The sequence below is a fragment of the Camelus bactrianus genome, chromosome 21 (assembly GCF_048773025.1).
Source record: "Camelus bactrianus isolate YW-2024 breed Bactrian camel chromosome 21, ASM4877302v1, whole genome shotgun sequence".
Taxonomy (NCBI): Eukaryota; Metazoa; Chordata; class Mammalia; order Artiodactyla; family Camelidae; genus Camelus; species Camelus bactrianus.
The window spans coordinates 21452009-21467277 of NC_133559.1; the positions used below are offsets into that span (position 1 = coordinate 21452009).

At 36.2% G+C, this 15269-nt stretch overlaps 1 protein-coding gene across 2 annotated transcripts in view; it reads left to right on the forward strand.

Moving 5' to 3' along the window:
- Positions 1–15269, forward strand: part of RABGAP1L (RAB GTPase activating protein 1 like) — a 560468-nt gene that overhangs the window by 145378 nt on the left and 399821 nt on the right. For both annotated transcript variants that reach the window (XM_074349821.1, XM_074349820.1), the window contains exon 13: positions 4319–4469. In XM_074349821.1, the coding sequence (XP_074205922.1) occupies positions 4319–4469 (151 nt within the window). The remainder of the gene's footprint in view (positions 1–4318; positions 4470–15269) is intronic.

The following is a 15269-nucleotide window of genomic DNA, read 5'->3' on the forward strand; positions in this document are numbered from 1 at the left end:
TCTTTAAGTTTCAGTTCTAGCTATTCCCTTTTCTGAGAAAAACTTTTAAAATCAGTCAAGTTGCTGTGCTCGCATTCTCGTATCTTCTAGCCACCTGCTCCCACCTCCCCTCTATCAGAGTTGCCCTGCCTCCATCAGTGACCACTCAGTGTCATTCAGTGGCTTTTCTTCTCATCTCTTGAATTCTTTTCTTTTTTCTTTCTTCTTCTTTCTCTTCCTCCTCCTCTCCTTCTCCTTCCTCCTTCCTCCCTTCTTCCTTCTTCCTCCTTCCTTCTTCTTCTTCTTCCTTCTTCCTTCTTTCTTCTTCTCCTTCTTCTCCTTCTTCCTCTTCCTCCTCCTCCTCCTCTTCCTCTTCTTCCTCTTCGTCTTCTTTCTTCTTCTTCTTCTTCTTTCTTCTTCTTCTTTTTTTTTTTTTTTTTTTGTTAGAAATAATCCCTTCCCTTTGAAATGCTCTCCTGGACAGCTTTAAAAATAGAAAAAGTTCTTACATGCCCAGATAGTTTCAAGAAAAGATGCTTCTTTGAAGGTAACTAGCTGAATATATAGCAGCTTTATGATCCTATTAAAATCAGTGAGAATGTTTGCTTTTAAAAAAGCATTCTTCTTTTGCTTAGCCTTAGTAGTTGATCATATTAATTTAGTTTCATAAATGTATTCAATGCCTTTTATGTGTTAGGCACTGTTCTAGGTGCTTGGGATACATAAGTAAAGGCAGAGATTCCTGCCCTTGTGGACTTTATATTCATTCATCAAAAACTGCATAATTATTATATGTTTAGTATGTGCCTGGTTTATGTGTGACTTTTTGAATAATCAGATATTTGTTCCTAGTGCAGAATTCAGCATGTGTCATACTAGTTGCCTATTTCCAAATCTCCTGATAGCTGCAGTTAGTGTTGTATTAAAGCAGTGGCCATATGTAGTTATATTTTTTGTTAGAAATATTGAAACAATGATTATTTATGTAGTTTGGATTATTTCTGTTTTATTAACATTATTTCTATTTCTACAGTTTGAATTCTCTCTGGTCATAGATATATACTATATATTTGGCTTAATATCCATTAGAATCTCTTAAATACTGTATCATTACCAGAATAATCAGTAAAATAAGGCTAGTAATCATGTAGTGTTAGGAATGACCTAGCTCTTTTTAAGTGTCAGTCTGTAAAGATAAATAGTGTCTAGGTTTTTAAGAGAGGGGAGAAGAATTTTTTTCTGTTATGGCTGGCCAAACAGATGGCTGAAGGTCAGCTAGAAACATTGAACATTGGTTGAGTTGGATAATATGGTGAAATGTGTGTTAGAGACTGTTGAATATTAACTTTAATTTGTGTGTATGCATGTGTAGGAAGAGATACTCCAGATTCAAAATCTTATATAAATCATTGTACAGAGTAATTTGAGCCAAAATAACATATAATTAAACTGTTTGTCCTCATTTTGCTTGCAGTGTTGGAAATAGCAGGATGAGCAGGTCATTGCAGATGTTGTACAGTAACTAGGACTGGTGGCAGTGGAGATAGAAGTGTGTTACAAGTGTGTGGATTTTGGAGAGATTAGAAAAATAAAATGCATTAGACTTCTTGATGGATTAGTAATGGATCACGTGGCAGACAGTAATGTCAACAATAACTCCTAGGTTTCTAATTTGGATGAATTGTGACAGACACTGAGACAGGATATCCTGTAAAAGAGCCAGGTTTAGGGAGAAAGAATATGAGTTCTAATTTGGGCATGTTGATTTCTGGAGCTCAGAATACATGGGCATGGGTGGTAAAGTCCAGAGACGAGAGTGAAGAGAATTAGGTCACTGAGGGAGAGTGGAGAGAGAGAGCTTAAAACACTTAAGAAGCTAACAGGGGAGAAGCAATCAGCAGTGGGGTTTCTGAGGAAGGAAAAAGAGAATGCTTTGTCATTGAAGCCAAGGGAAACAAAGTGGTCAACAGTGAAATGATTGGAAAAATGTCCCTTGAATTTAGCAGCGTGGAGAGAAATCATCTATTACTTAAGTGAAAACTTTCTAGGAGAAAGAGACAAGCCATGTTGAGCTGAATTGGGGAATAAATGCAGAGGGAAGACATAGGGATAGTGAGTATACAGCACCTCTTTTGAGAAATGTGATGCCCAAGATAGGTGTCAATATGGTATCTAGAGTGCTGTGAGGGGCTGAATGAAGGTTTCTTTTACATGGAAGTTATTTATTGGAGTTTTAATTGCTGTAGATACACAGTGATGACTTTGATCTCTATATAACATGTAACGTGTAATATATTTAATTACTTTGAATTCCTCTTGTATGATGTTATACATTGTGGGACGCATAAATCAGAGTATTTTCCATTTAATTTCATAGGAAATGAGCTTGACCATTTGCACACTGTTGTTTTTAGTGAACAGAGTTTTTCTTTTTACACTAACAATACAGAAACTCTGCTGTTCTCACACCACATATGTTTTTCCTATTCAAAAGTGTTATCAGGACCAAATAATAAATTACAAAAAAAGATCCTTTTATGACTGATCCAGGCTCTCGTGGTGCGGTATTCTTTTGCTAATCTTAAATTTAGCTGGATAGCGAAGAAGTGGCAGCTGGAAGGACGTCTAGGTGTCACATAGTTTAATCAGGTGTAGGTCTCCTCAAGAATGATTAATACTCTTTCTACTTGAAATACTTTATGGCATATATGTAGCTATGGTGTTTTTCCAAATTAACTAAATTTATATTTTAATTTGAGTCCATGAGAGAAATTAAAATACTTGAAATGACTTTTGTGTGTGTATGTGTATGATTATAAAAGAATTCAAGATTGTTGTAAATATTTCAAACAGCACAGGAAAATAAAAGGAATACTTTTTATTACATAGATATTTTGGAGTTTGTTCTTCCATATTTTTTTCCTATGCATGTCAAAAGCAGGTTTCAAAATAGTATGTGTTAGGGAGAGAGTGTGAGAGAGAGAATGTGTATTTAAAAGAATACCATATATACTATTTTGAAACCTGCTTTTTTCACTTAGCTCGCATAATTATGTTCTTTAATGGTGCAATAGCATGTTAAATCATATAAGCTCTGCCTCCTTTTACTTTGTCTTGCTTTAAGCCTTGACAGTATGGTCAGTTCTCTAACTCAACAATATACACGTTTTCCTTGAAGAGGCTGAAAGAAAGCAGAATGGATATAAATTTGATAGTTTATTAAAAATATCACTGAGCTGAGATGAGTTTACTCAAACTTTTGAGTTATGGAAGTTATTACAGTTTTCCCAAGATAGGATTATGAGAGAATGAGGAAAGCATGGAACATATTTTCAGATGAAGGGCATGCCAAAACTGAGGTCTGGGCTGGAGTTGGAAGAATGTGTAAAGATAGAGAAGTAGGTAAAGTAGATGGGAGGCCAATTTTAGAAAATAGCCATAATTGTTTCTATGACTTTTTAGGCTTAAAACTTGAAACCAGAGGCTGGGATGATATTAGACCAAACCAGACTACATCATTAAGGTTTGGAGTTTGGATGGTTACAGTAGGATCAGCTCTAAGACATCAAAAGTGAGGAGCAAATACAAGAAGAGATAAAATCAGAGCAAAAAGTTGTAGACCATAGCTCCAGGTTCAAGCTAGGCATAGACTGGGAACTACAGTTCAGTTTCTTGTTCAGCTGGGCAGAGGATCATAGTAGCATACCTACTGTGTGATCATTGACTTCGTGACAAGAGATATTTGTTCCAATTCTAAACACCCTTGGGAATGGGTAAGGCTGACAAGTGTATGTTGCTGGTAATTTGGTTAGGTTGTGTAAGTTTTGTCAGAAAGGGCCAGGTCCTTTCTGTAGGGTGCACTTTGGGCCAGGATGCAGGGGTGCAGTCAAGGTGTGATAGGCCTCTGATTCGCTTTCAGCATCCCTTGCCCCCAACCCTTGCCGTAAACACGCCATTAGCTAGCTTGCCGTACGTTCATCTCAGTGGATTCAGGTGGCTCTTTTTAATGCCTTGAAATGCTGCCTAGAAATACATAGTTAACGCATTCATTATTATGAATAAGTTCATAGGATGATTAAAACAAGTAAATGAGAGGAAGGAAAAACCTTTCTTGTGGGTGGAATAACATGGTTTGTCAATAAAGAAGATATGATCAAGGAAGAAGAGTTGAAGATACCACTGAACTTAAATGCTAATATTATTATTTCATGCCCCATCCTCCACTTTTCTCCTGATCCAGGCTTACACCTTTAAAGAAACTCATTAATATACTTTCCATAACAGCAGCAGTTCACATTGGTGAAGGGAGTATGAATGGTTTATTTTCTTGTTTTCTCAGGCACAATAACCTTGGTGCACGACCGAAAGGGCTGTCCACTCTGGTGAAGAGTGGTGTTCCTGAAGCATTGAGAGCAGAGGTATGGCAGTTATTAGCAGGCTGCCATGACAACCGGGCAATGCTGGATAGGTACCGACTTCTCATCACAAAGGTAGGAGAGCTTTTCATATTATTCTTATGGGACAATGTATTAAGTAAATCCTGCTTTCATAGCTGCAGTAAGTCATAAATGCTTTGAACGTCTTTAAAAACTGTATTGGTGTTGTTCAGTGAATAGCTCTGCCTTTTGTTTTGAACACTTGTTGGAGAGCGTTAAACAATGCACTGTAGTCGTCTGTGAACACTTTATGCCTTGGCTGTCATTTTTCGTTCGAGTGACTTTATAATAACTATTTACTAAATTGAAATATCCTTATATCTCAAGTATTTTCAGTTAACCTTTCTTATGGTATGAGATTTATATACAGCTGTACACAGTATAATTATATGCTAGTATAATTTTAAAATCAACTTAAAATGAAATTGTAAGGCCTTCTGTACCTGTGTAACTTTATACTTAAATGATGTGGATAGTTTGCCCAGATCCTTATTCTGTCAGGAGCCTCTGGTTCCAATGTAAATTCCTTTGCTTATGTCCAAAAAAATAGATAGATGAGTGGTTTAAAACGATGGCTGTCACAGGGTGTTACATATAAAGATTGCTTAAAAAAATACTAATCTATCCTTCAAGCAAAAATTAATGTTATGATAATGGATGACAAAGTGACTGCTTTTGGGAATAAATTCATGTTATAGAGAAGGACATTTGAAACATTAGGCAATTTAAACATCACTGAGTTTGTGACTGAAAGTTACATGCATGCCTTATTATAAAACTCTTACCATTTTCTTACTTTAAAACCTGCAATTAGAAATTTCAGACATGTTTAAAACTTGTGCAAATAGTTGTAGAAAATTTGAGACTAATTGTTACAACACAGTCTGAAAATGCAACACATTCTGATTTATTCTTAAGAATACTTTGAGAAAATGAGTAATCTCCAGCCAGATTTCAACAAAATGATTGTTGGGTGGGACTGAAACAAATGATGCACCTCTGCTTGGATCCATGGCTCTTTGTAAGTCTTTTTCAGATATGATCATGATTAAAATCATGAATCAAAAAACTAATTTCAAGAAGTTTTCAAATTGTCATTTCATAAAGTGCTAAACAAACATATTAAAAAACACTCATATTGAATGATTCTATTTATATGAAATGTGTAGAGTAGACAAATCTGTAGAGACAGAAAATAGACTAATGATTGCCAGGAGCTCGGGGAGGGAGGAAGTGGGAGAGGCTGCTAACAAGTATGGGGTTGCTCTTTTGGGGTGATGGAAGTATTCTTGAATTAGTGGTGATGGTTACACAACACTGTGAATATACTAAAAACCACTGAATTGTACACTATAAAATGGTGAATTTTATCTTATGTGAAGTTTATCTCAATTGAAAAAATATACAAACTAAAAAAATTTTAAATGACTCATATTTGTTACTTAATAGTATTTTTGTAGCATTTTTGTGAAGTGAAAGTTTTTTTCATTCTTTTTATCGTTTTTACATTCTGTCTACATGTCTATGCTTATTCATATTAATACAGTAGCATCTGTGCATAATACAAATAAATAATAAAATACATATACCTATATTGGAAGTTTATGCTCAGACATTTTTATTGACCAAGGTATCTGAGCAAAAATGTCCAGAGACCATAACTTTTGGCATCAGATAATTTTTTCATATAATTAACAAACTGTGTACTATTTTTTTTTTTTTTGTATTGGGGTATAGTCAGTTTACAATGTTGTGTCAAACTATGTACTTTTAATGGCTGTTCATGGGGTAGCAGCTACTGCTCTATCCCTTCCTACACTATGAGGCTTTGTTGATTCATACCTTTCAAGATTTCAAACTTTGTGAGAAAAATAAAAATAGTCTCCCACAATATTATTTATAAGCCCCTGACAACACAGTACACACACACACACACACACACACAGACATACACACATATACATGTGATAAAAGCTTTGCCATGTATACCAAGCACCGGGGTAGTTTTGAATATACAATTTGCGGGGAAAAGTTTAAGATCAAGGGAGAGAATGACAGAAAAAATGTTTTCATTGAATACAGTATCCCCAGACTCCTTTCACTCTGTGCTTTTGTTCAAGCTCTCAAGTCATAACATTTCTGTGAGAGGAAGTACAATGGTATATTTAATTTCATTGTCTTCCTTGATTCATAACCAAGATAATAAAAATAAGACGAATAATGTCAGTATTTTAAAGATGATTGTGTTCTTTCTCTGTGCTTTTGGGTGGATATGAGACAGCAAGTGTTTGTGGTGTATGTGGTGAATGTCTATAAGCTTAACCAGCCACTCAGTAGAAAGAACATGTACACCCAGAGGATTTTCCATAAGAGGTGCCTGCATATTTGGTATTTTCTGGTCATGGTTCAGCAGCTAGTAGTGCCCCCCTTTGGTCCAGTTAATTTTTCCTCTCTTATTAAAGGAATGGCAAGATTTCAGGGTCAGTTAATGAAATAGTTCAGCTTGATCAAACAGACTTGCTTTATAAAAATCCTACCAAAGACATCGGATTCCATAGGGAAGAAGGAATATGAAGTATTTCTAGAAAACCTACTTAAGATTTGGCTTCTGTGAAAAAGTAGTCTGTTTATCACTTAATCCTGTAGTAGCAGTGCTCAAGTCCACAGTTTGAAGCAACAACTCACGTTCTGAAGCAGTCTTTTCAGGTGAGGTGGCATACAGCCAGCAGGCTGCATCCAGCCTCGAATATGCTTTGTGTAATCTGCAGTACAGAACGTTAAAAAAGAGCATACATTTCTGACTCAAGTTTGTGCTTTCTGTTTTGTCATAGACTTACTGCTTTTTATTATTTACTCTCTGTTCTTCATACATTGTAATACCTGTCCAGCTCTCAAATATATTTGATTTTGTGACTCCATAATATTAGCATATGGACCGTTGCCTCGGGGGTGGGACCTGTCACAGCGTGGTTTTAGCTGATTAATGTCTACTTCACCAGCAGACTCTAAACTCCTGGGGAGCAAGGACCACAACTATTTTACTTTGTGGGATACCCTGTGTCTGTTATAGGGCCTGGCATATACTGGATGATCAAGACAATTTGGTTTTGTCCCTCTGAAGAGGGATTTGATATCGTTTGTTGACTTATTTATAGTCATTTATTTTTTTTTTTTAAACCCCTAAACTATAAGCCTTACATTGTGTTGTGAGTAAAGCTGGTAAAGTATAAGCACACTGTCTTTTTCCCAGGAATTTTATCATCTAGTTGGGGAGAGCTATAAGCAGTGGGTTAATTTGAGCAGCAGGTTCTGATGTGCTTGCCTGTGTTGTTTTTTTTTGCCAGGGAGTAGGTAGGAGCCACTCAGAATTACTGGCATAGAGAGTTTTATAATGACTAGTTGGGGATGTAGATTGAGTCATCCTGAATCTTAGTAGGTCAAGGCTAGAGAGTAATGCTGAACAGGGAAGAGGGCCGGGGTTACAGTGTGGAATAGTCACACGCTCAGGTCTTGTTGTTTTTGTAGTGTAATCGACAGAAAATACAATTTTGCAAATCTTTTTGACTGATAGGAAAAGACTATAGGGACAAAAGGTTTAAAGAGGATGAAAAGCTCTAGACTAGATTCAGGTGAAGATGACCCAGGACAGGGTCTGCAGACTATCTGGAGCTGAGGACCAAGCAGGATCATCCAGAAGAGCTGTTGCATTTAAATCATGGAGAAGTTATGTTGACCCCACCGCCAGCATCCAGGAGGCTTTTGGGTACAACTTGCCCTGGTAAAAGTGGTAGCTCCACTTCGGGAGGAAATGTTGGTGCTCACTATGGACCCTGGGCTCAGATTCCAGGCTCTGCTGATTCCTAGCTTGGGACCCTGGGCAAGTTCCTTAACAATCCTTAGTCTCAATTCTCTCATTTGTAAAATGGGCTTAATAATGCATACCTTACAGAATTGTCGTGAGGATTTAGTAAGATAATTCATGTGAGGTACTCGGAGCATGCCTAATATGTGGTAAGCACTCACTAGTGATACAGAATGAGGAACATTGTAAAGCAGTGTATGTTTCAATGTTAAATGAATGGCACAGAAAAGGACTGTAGGAAATACATTGTTTACTATGGGTTCTTGATGCCTGTGCAGATTTCAGGACATCCATTTGAGAAATAAAAAGAAGGAAAACAAGATATGTGTAACACCCTACTATTTACTTCTGCCACTACTACGTTCTTTAATTTATCAAACATTAAGACGTCTTCTGTGTTAGACACTATGCTAAGCACTAGAGATACCAAGGTGAGCAGCACTGGTATCCTGTGTGGTGGGAGTTTACAGTCCAATGGGGGAGGCATTCCGGAAAGCAGAGGAACGTGGTAACATGGCTGAGTGCTGGCCAGAGGTGTGAGCAAGCTGATAAGGCGGCACAGAGACTGAGGTCGCCCATTCTGCTCAGGAGCAAAGCCCAGGAGGATGTGTTTAGGCTGAGGCCATGCCATGCCCAAGACCCAGAGATGTGAAAGGTCCTGCCGTGGTCAGAGGCTGGGGGAAGTCCAGTATGGCCCATGAGGACACTCTAGACTGTAAACTCGAAGTCAGCAAGGATTGTGTCTGGATTTTTCTCACCGCTGCACTCTTAGCACGCAACCCTAGGACTGCCCTCTAGTAAATGCTAGAAAATGCTTACTGAGAGAACTGGTGGGTGTGTGATGGGCATCACATCTAGCACTTTCATATGCCCTTTCCATGTGAACCTGAACAGCTTCAGTGGTGTAATTCCCATTTTCACCATCAGTGAAATAGGTTCAGAGAGATTAAGAAACACACAGTTACAGAGTTAGTAAATCCATAAAGTAGAAAATTCTAAGTTCTTTATTGCTTATCATTGAAATTTCTGATGTTATTTCTATTAAATTAGCATTCTTCCCAATATTGAGGTCATCTGAAGGGACAATGGAAGGATTGTGACCTTGCTGCCCCATAGAGGGAAAACAAGCAGAATATAAAGCCTAAATCCTCTAAATTGAGGATTAAATCCTAATTGCTGGCTTGAGGAGCCACTGAGTAATGATCACATTTTCACACATGAGCCTTATGACATCAGGGAGATTGTGTATGTTTTAGGGCAACCTGAATTTTATATAGCTTTACAGAACTGTACGTGTAAGTTCAGTAATTACATGGCATGTGTATTATAGTTTATCAAGTCTGCTGATCACTACTTATATAACACAGCAAATATCAGATTATAGTTTTTTTTTTTTGTAGAAGTAATCTAATTTATAACATTCATACTTTATGCTTTGTTAAAATTAAAACAAGTTCTTAATTGATAAGCCATTTCTTTCTACCACTCGAACTTGGTTTTTTCCCAGACAGATCTTCTTTTCAAGAAGTATGCACGTGCGCGCGCGGGCACGCACACACACACGCACACACACGCACACACACACAGAGTTTCTTTTTAAAGGATTTCAGTTCTAGTTCAGTTCGGCCTGGATTTAAGTCTCACCCTTCTCATGTATTATCTTGTGATTTTGAAAACTTATCTCAACTTTGTAAGCCTCAGTTTCATCATTTGTAAAGCAGGGATAATAATCCTACCTACTGGAATTGTGGGAATTAAATAAAATGACAAAGTGCTTGGCATCTAGTAAGTAGTCAAGATACGAATATGTGATAATAGTAATAATGGATATTGGTGTTAGTGTATATTTCTACTTTAATGTGTTGGACAACTTGTCACATAATTTTCACAAGAGCACATGATGTAAACAGCAGCTGATGGAATTGAGAAGTAATCTTTTTAGAAATATGAAGTGTTACATTTGTCTTTTTCTGTGTTTTTTTTTTCCTGGCTAGTAAATATCATGGCACCCTAAAACGTGACTAGTGATTATCTGAATTATCGTTTTAGTGATTACGCATATTCAACTGTATCATAAAGTCAAATGATCTTCTCTAAAAACCACTCCTAATGACTGCCAATATAATCAAGACTGCAAGGCAGGTATTAATCTCATTCACTTATCAACTCACTCATTCACTCAGTAACTCTTTATTGAGCATCTTTTATGGGCCAGGCTCTGTGTGGTTTCTAGGCCTTTGCAGATAAAAAGGGCTCACAACCTTGAGGAGCATGGCCCAGGGAAAGCCAGGCCTGTACACAGATAGGTCAAGTATATTATGATTCAGGTTATAATAGGCATCTTAATCAAATGTGTGGAATACAAAAGAGGTAGTGACAGCCCTGCTTGGGTGAACCAAGGAAGACCTCATGGGGAAGATGATACGTGAGGTGGGAATTAAATATGTCCGCGTAGGATCGGAGAAGGGAGTAGAACATAGGAGTAGCTTACGTAATGGTTCAGCTGCCACATAGTGACTTAGCTTGGCTTATCCTGGAAGCCTTAGGAAGTGAAGTCAGTGTGCTCCTTCCTTCCCTCACTCCCACCTCAGTCGGCCAGCTACATCACATCCACTGTCTGTGAGTCAGTGCTGGTCACCTTGTAAAATGGGAAGAGCGTTACTACAATTTTATTCTCATTAGAATAAGTATGTGAAGTGAAAAACCTCAGAAAACATGTCACATCAAAATGATATATTTAATTGGTCCCCTAGGGTTGATGTAATAGAATTTTAACAAGTAATAATATAGTGTCTATTCAGTAAATGTTTGAGTACCTGTTATGTGCCAGGTACTGTGCTAGGATGGTAATGCATGTTAATTTTTAAAATCAGTGAACTGAAAAATACCATCTATCGATTAAATATGAAACAGTATAAACTTGCAAAGAAGAAGTCTAATTTGACCAAGTACAGAGAGAGCCTGGGCTCAAACCTCTATCAGCAAAAAGGGCAAAGTTGGAAGTATGACTTTGGTAGTTGGCTGCCAAAAATCCTTTTCGGAATATAAATAAAAAACAACGAGAGTGGCCTGTTTTAAGACTCTGCAAGTTCTCTGCTTTCTTGAGCATTGTATGGACACATAAAACTTCACTGTGTTTATTCTTGTCAGATTATTGGTATTGCTCAGAGTAAAGCCTGTCTTCTCTCTGTTCTCCCGAGTATTATTGTAGCAGATGGCTTTTAGTAAAACATGTAGCTAAAGGAAAATTTTTACTCTATTTTAGTGGAACGTACTGTAATTATAATTACTGGATATTCTCAAGAGGAAATGTTTAAATTGGTATTTTTCTTATGATCAAATAACATTGAGTGAGTAATTTAATTGAAAAGTCAAATTATGGTATCAGTTATATATATATTTAATTTGATAAGTTTTTCACAACTAAATTAAACTCTGTACATCATTTAGCCAGACAGGTATTTGCTTCTTTCTTTACATGGTTTATTTTTTTAAAAGTCAATGCAGTATCTTAGTCAAATAACACTCAACCCTAGTTTTGTTGAGAGGAAGGGCATTGCTTAATTACATGGCTGCTCTGTTCTCTGTCATCACCTTGTCTGCTTGTAGGAAATGAGCTTTTTGATAGAATGAGGTTATTCCTGCTGCGTCTGTACCATTGATGTTATGAAAGTCACAGACTCTTGTACTGGTATATTACTGGTGTAACCATAAAATTTATAAAAATTTCTCCAGAAAATTTATAGATCTTTAAAATTTATTAACCAAAAAAATAAGAGGGGCAAGGACACTGAAGAGTACTCAGTGTGTTGTAATGTAAATGCCTTAAACATGTAGATAAAGATAGAGGTCTTTATTAAAGGAAACTGAGAATCGTGAAAGAGATTCTTTAACAGGGAAGGGTATAGCTCAAGCGGTAGAATTCATGATTAGCTTGCGTGAGTTCCTGGGTTCAATCTCTAGTACCTCCTCTGAAAATAAACAGGCAAACCTAATTACCAACTCCCCCCTCCCCCTGCCAAAAAAAAAAAAAGAATTTTTTAAAAGAATGTACTTTTTATTTTCTCTTCTCTTGCGTAATAAAGGCAGTGGTTTCTTACTACATAATTATACCTTTGCTTATTGTTTTTTCACAGCATAACTTTAATCAAATTTTCTTGGTCCTCATGTCCTGAGGTCTTTCGTTTTCTATCATATCAATATTGACACCTGCATGTATAAAAACTACAGTTATATATGTGAGTCTGAGGCTAAAAGTTTTACCCCCAGCATCAATAAGTTTCTGTAAAAAATTTAAAATATATTCTTAATTATTTTCATGTACTTAAGTGATAATGTTCTGTTTCTAGTAATAAGTATTGTTTTTGTTATTCTTTAAACATAGTAAATAGTTTTGAGGTAAATTAAGGAAAGGATGACTTTCTAATGAATTAGAGTAGGTGTACACGGTTTTGAGGGAAGACTTTTGGGCTTGTTGAGCATAGATCAGGGGCGTAAAAGCTGTATTTACATCTAGACAGTTAAGGATAACAGGAAAGCTCTGATATTTTCAAGAACCCAGGATTATACTGTGACTCCTGGATCCCAATTTCATAATAACTTTGTTAGACTTATCTGCACATACTTAGGAGCATATGTGTGTTTTATTGGGTAATACGGTGTGATGAGTCTTCTCCAGGGCTTTGCTTTGCTTTGATTTACCTTTCCATTCACATTTATGTTTAGATATGTTTACCATTAATTAGCCTCAAGGTTAAAAAAAAAAAAGAATGAGGCAGCAGATACCTATGAGGCAGGCACCAAAAACCCTCCTTCCCAAACATATTACAGGATTCTGCTTGTGTTTTGGTGACATTTCTGTTGGGTAGTTTCTTGCTTGATTACTGCATGAATCTCTTGGCATCTTTTCTTTCTCTTTTTGTATCTCTTTGTAGTTTATATTTCTTTATCTCTCCATTGTGTCTTTCATTCTCTTCATTACCTACCTCCCTTTCTTAACTGCACATAATGTAGCTCTGAAAAAGTGGTTTTTATTATTTGTCGTTTTATATTTGCTAGGTGTCATGTTCCCTGTGAATTTCTCAGATTAGGCTGCTTCTTACTTGCGTGACTTTTAGTTGATTTTTAAACTGACAGTACAGTGGACTGTGTCATGGTAGAGCAGAGAAACTGTCATTTTGTTGTACTTGGTATCCCCAGAGCCTGGCATTAGCCCTTAATAAATATTTGTTGAATGACTATATGAATTAAATTCTATAGGTCAGTGTTCCATGACTGGGAAAAAAGTAGGGGTCAGTGGCATTATAAGTGAAGAACTGGATTAGAAGTTACGAATTTTTTTTTTAAATAGAACACTTCAAGTTATGGACCAGAGCTGATTAACTGAAGTCTCACTTTTTTCATCACATTTAATGAGTGGCTCTTAGGGACCAGACACAAGACTAGTCATTGAAAAGTTATCTTTTTAATTTATTCTTTTTTGTTGGAAGATAAATAATTACTTCTTTTGAGCTTATGGAGTTGATATGTAATTGATAATATGCACACATGGAGACCCCCAAATGTGGCAGGAGTATGTCTCCTATGGCAGACTCATCCTAGATCCTGCTTTTTCCATCAAATAGCAAAAAATAAACAAATGGAAAAAGAAGCAAAAGAACCACTGAGTAAATTTAAGGTTATTGTAGGCCTTAGAAAAATTCAGATTCTTTGTGAAATTTCTTGAACTTCTTCTAGAATGTGCTAGATAAATACCATGTTGGGGATATTATTGCTATAAAATGTTTTCAGATTTTAAAGCTTTATTCCATAAACTGGCTCTTGGTTTAATTAATATATCCATTCCATAGAGTGTTTCAAACTAAGTATTGTATTGAATTCAATATGTTACAATTTTAAAAGAATAGTTATACCATAATAACATATTATGATTCTTATTTGGTTCCTTTTTTTCTGTATTAAATCTTTACTTTTTCTAGCTTTACAATTAATTTTATCACTTATGCTTCTATTAAGCCTATAACAGGCTTTAATTTTTTACACACAAACATTTTTATTTCTAATGAATGATGAATAGACTAGGTAAAAGTTGCTCAAAACTTTTTTATTCCTGAATTGGAATATTATGGGAGAGCTTTACTTGTTACTACTGTCAGAATAATTCAATCACTTCTACCCTTTAAGAGGATGATCTCTGACATGTTTATAACAGCTACTTAATCTTTTAATAGATGAATGATTTTTTGAAGACAGCATCATGAAGCCTTTATCTTGATACCTGCAAAAAATGATGTGAAAAGGAGCAATTCCATTGAATGCTTTAAGCCTTCAGTTCTTATTTGAAAAAGTATAATTGTAATTTTTAATTGAAAGCTTATCTTAATTTTTCTACCCATCTGTCTAGTTGGTTCTTACGTACTCTAAGTAAGGTTCCTTCTTTTCATACAGATTATTTAATTGAAGTCTGAGGCTTTCTTACTTAACTTTCTAGGGACCTCAGATCTTTACTTTGAGAAGTTTTTTAAAGCTCAAGTATATGCAAAGATGATTTGGGTATGTTTATAAAATTTCTGTCCCGTTCAGTCCTCTAGAGTTTATCATGCAGTCAGAAGGGAAATTGATCTTTGTTATGTACTATTTAAAAATCAATATTTTCTGAGTAAATAAAACTGTAGCAGAACCTTAAATTAAGGAGATGAAGGAATTCCTTTAGATAATCTGCACCTTCTTTTTTCCTGTTGAGACTGGTGAGGTACCTCTCCACATGGAGCTATAGTTTTTCTAGCTCTCTTTCACTGAGAAAAGACCCTTTCCCGTTTAAACAGAAAACAGATCGAGCTTGATCCTAGGGAAAAGATGACACTTAGTAATACCACGAGGGGAATTGTTGTTCATCCCAGTGGCACAGTGTAGTCTTGCATTAAGTGTTCTGGGACTAATTAATCAGGAAATGATTCTAATTAAAAAGGAAACTGCTCATCAGCTGCCTGCTC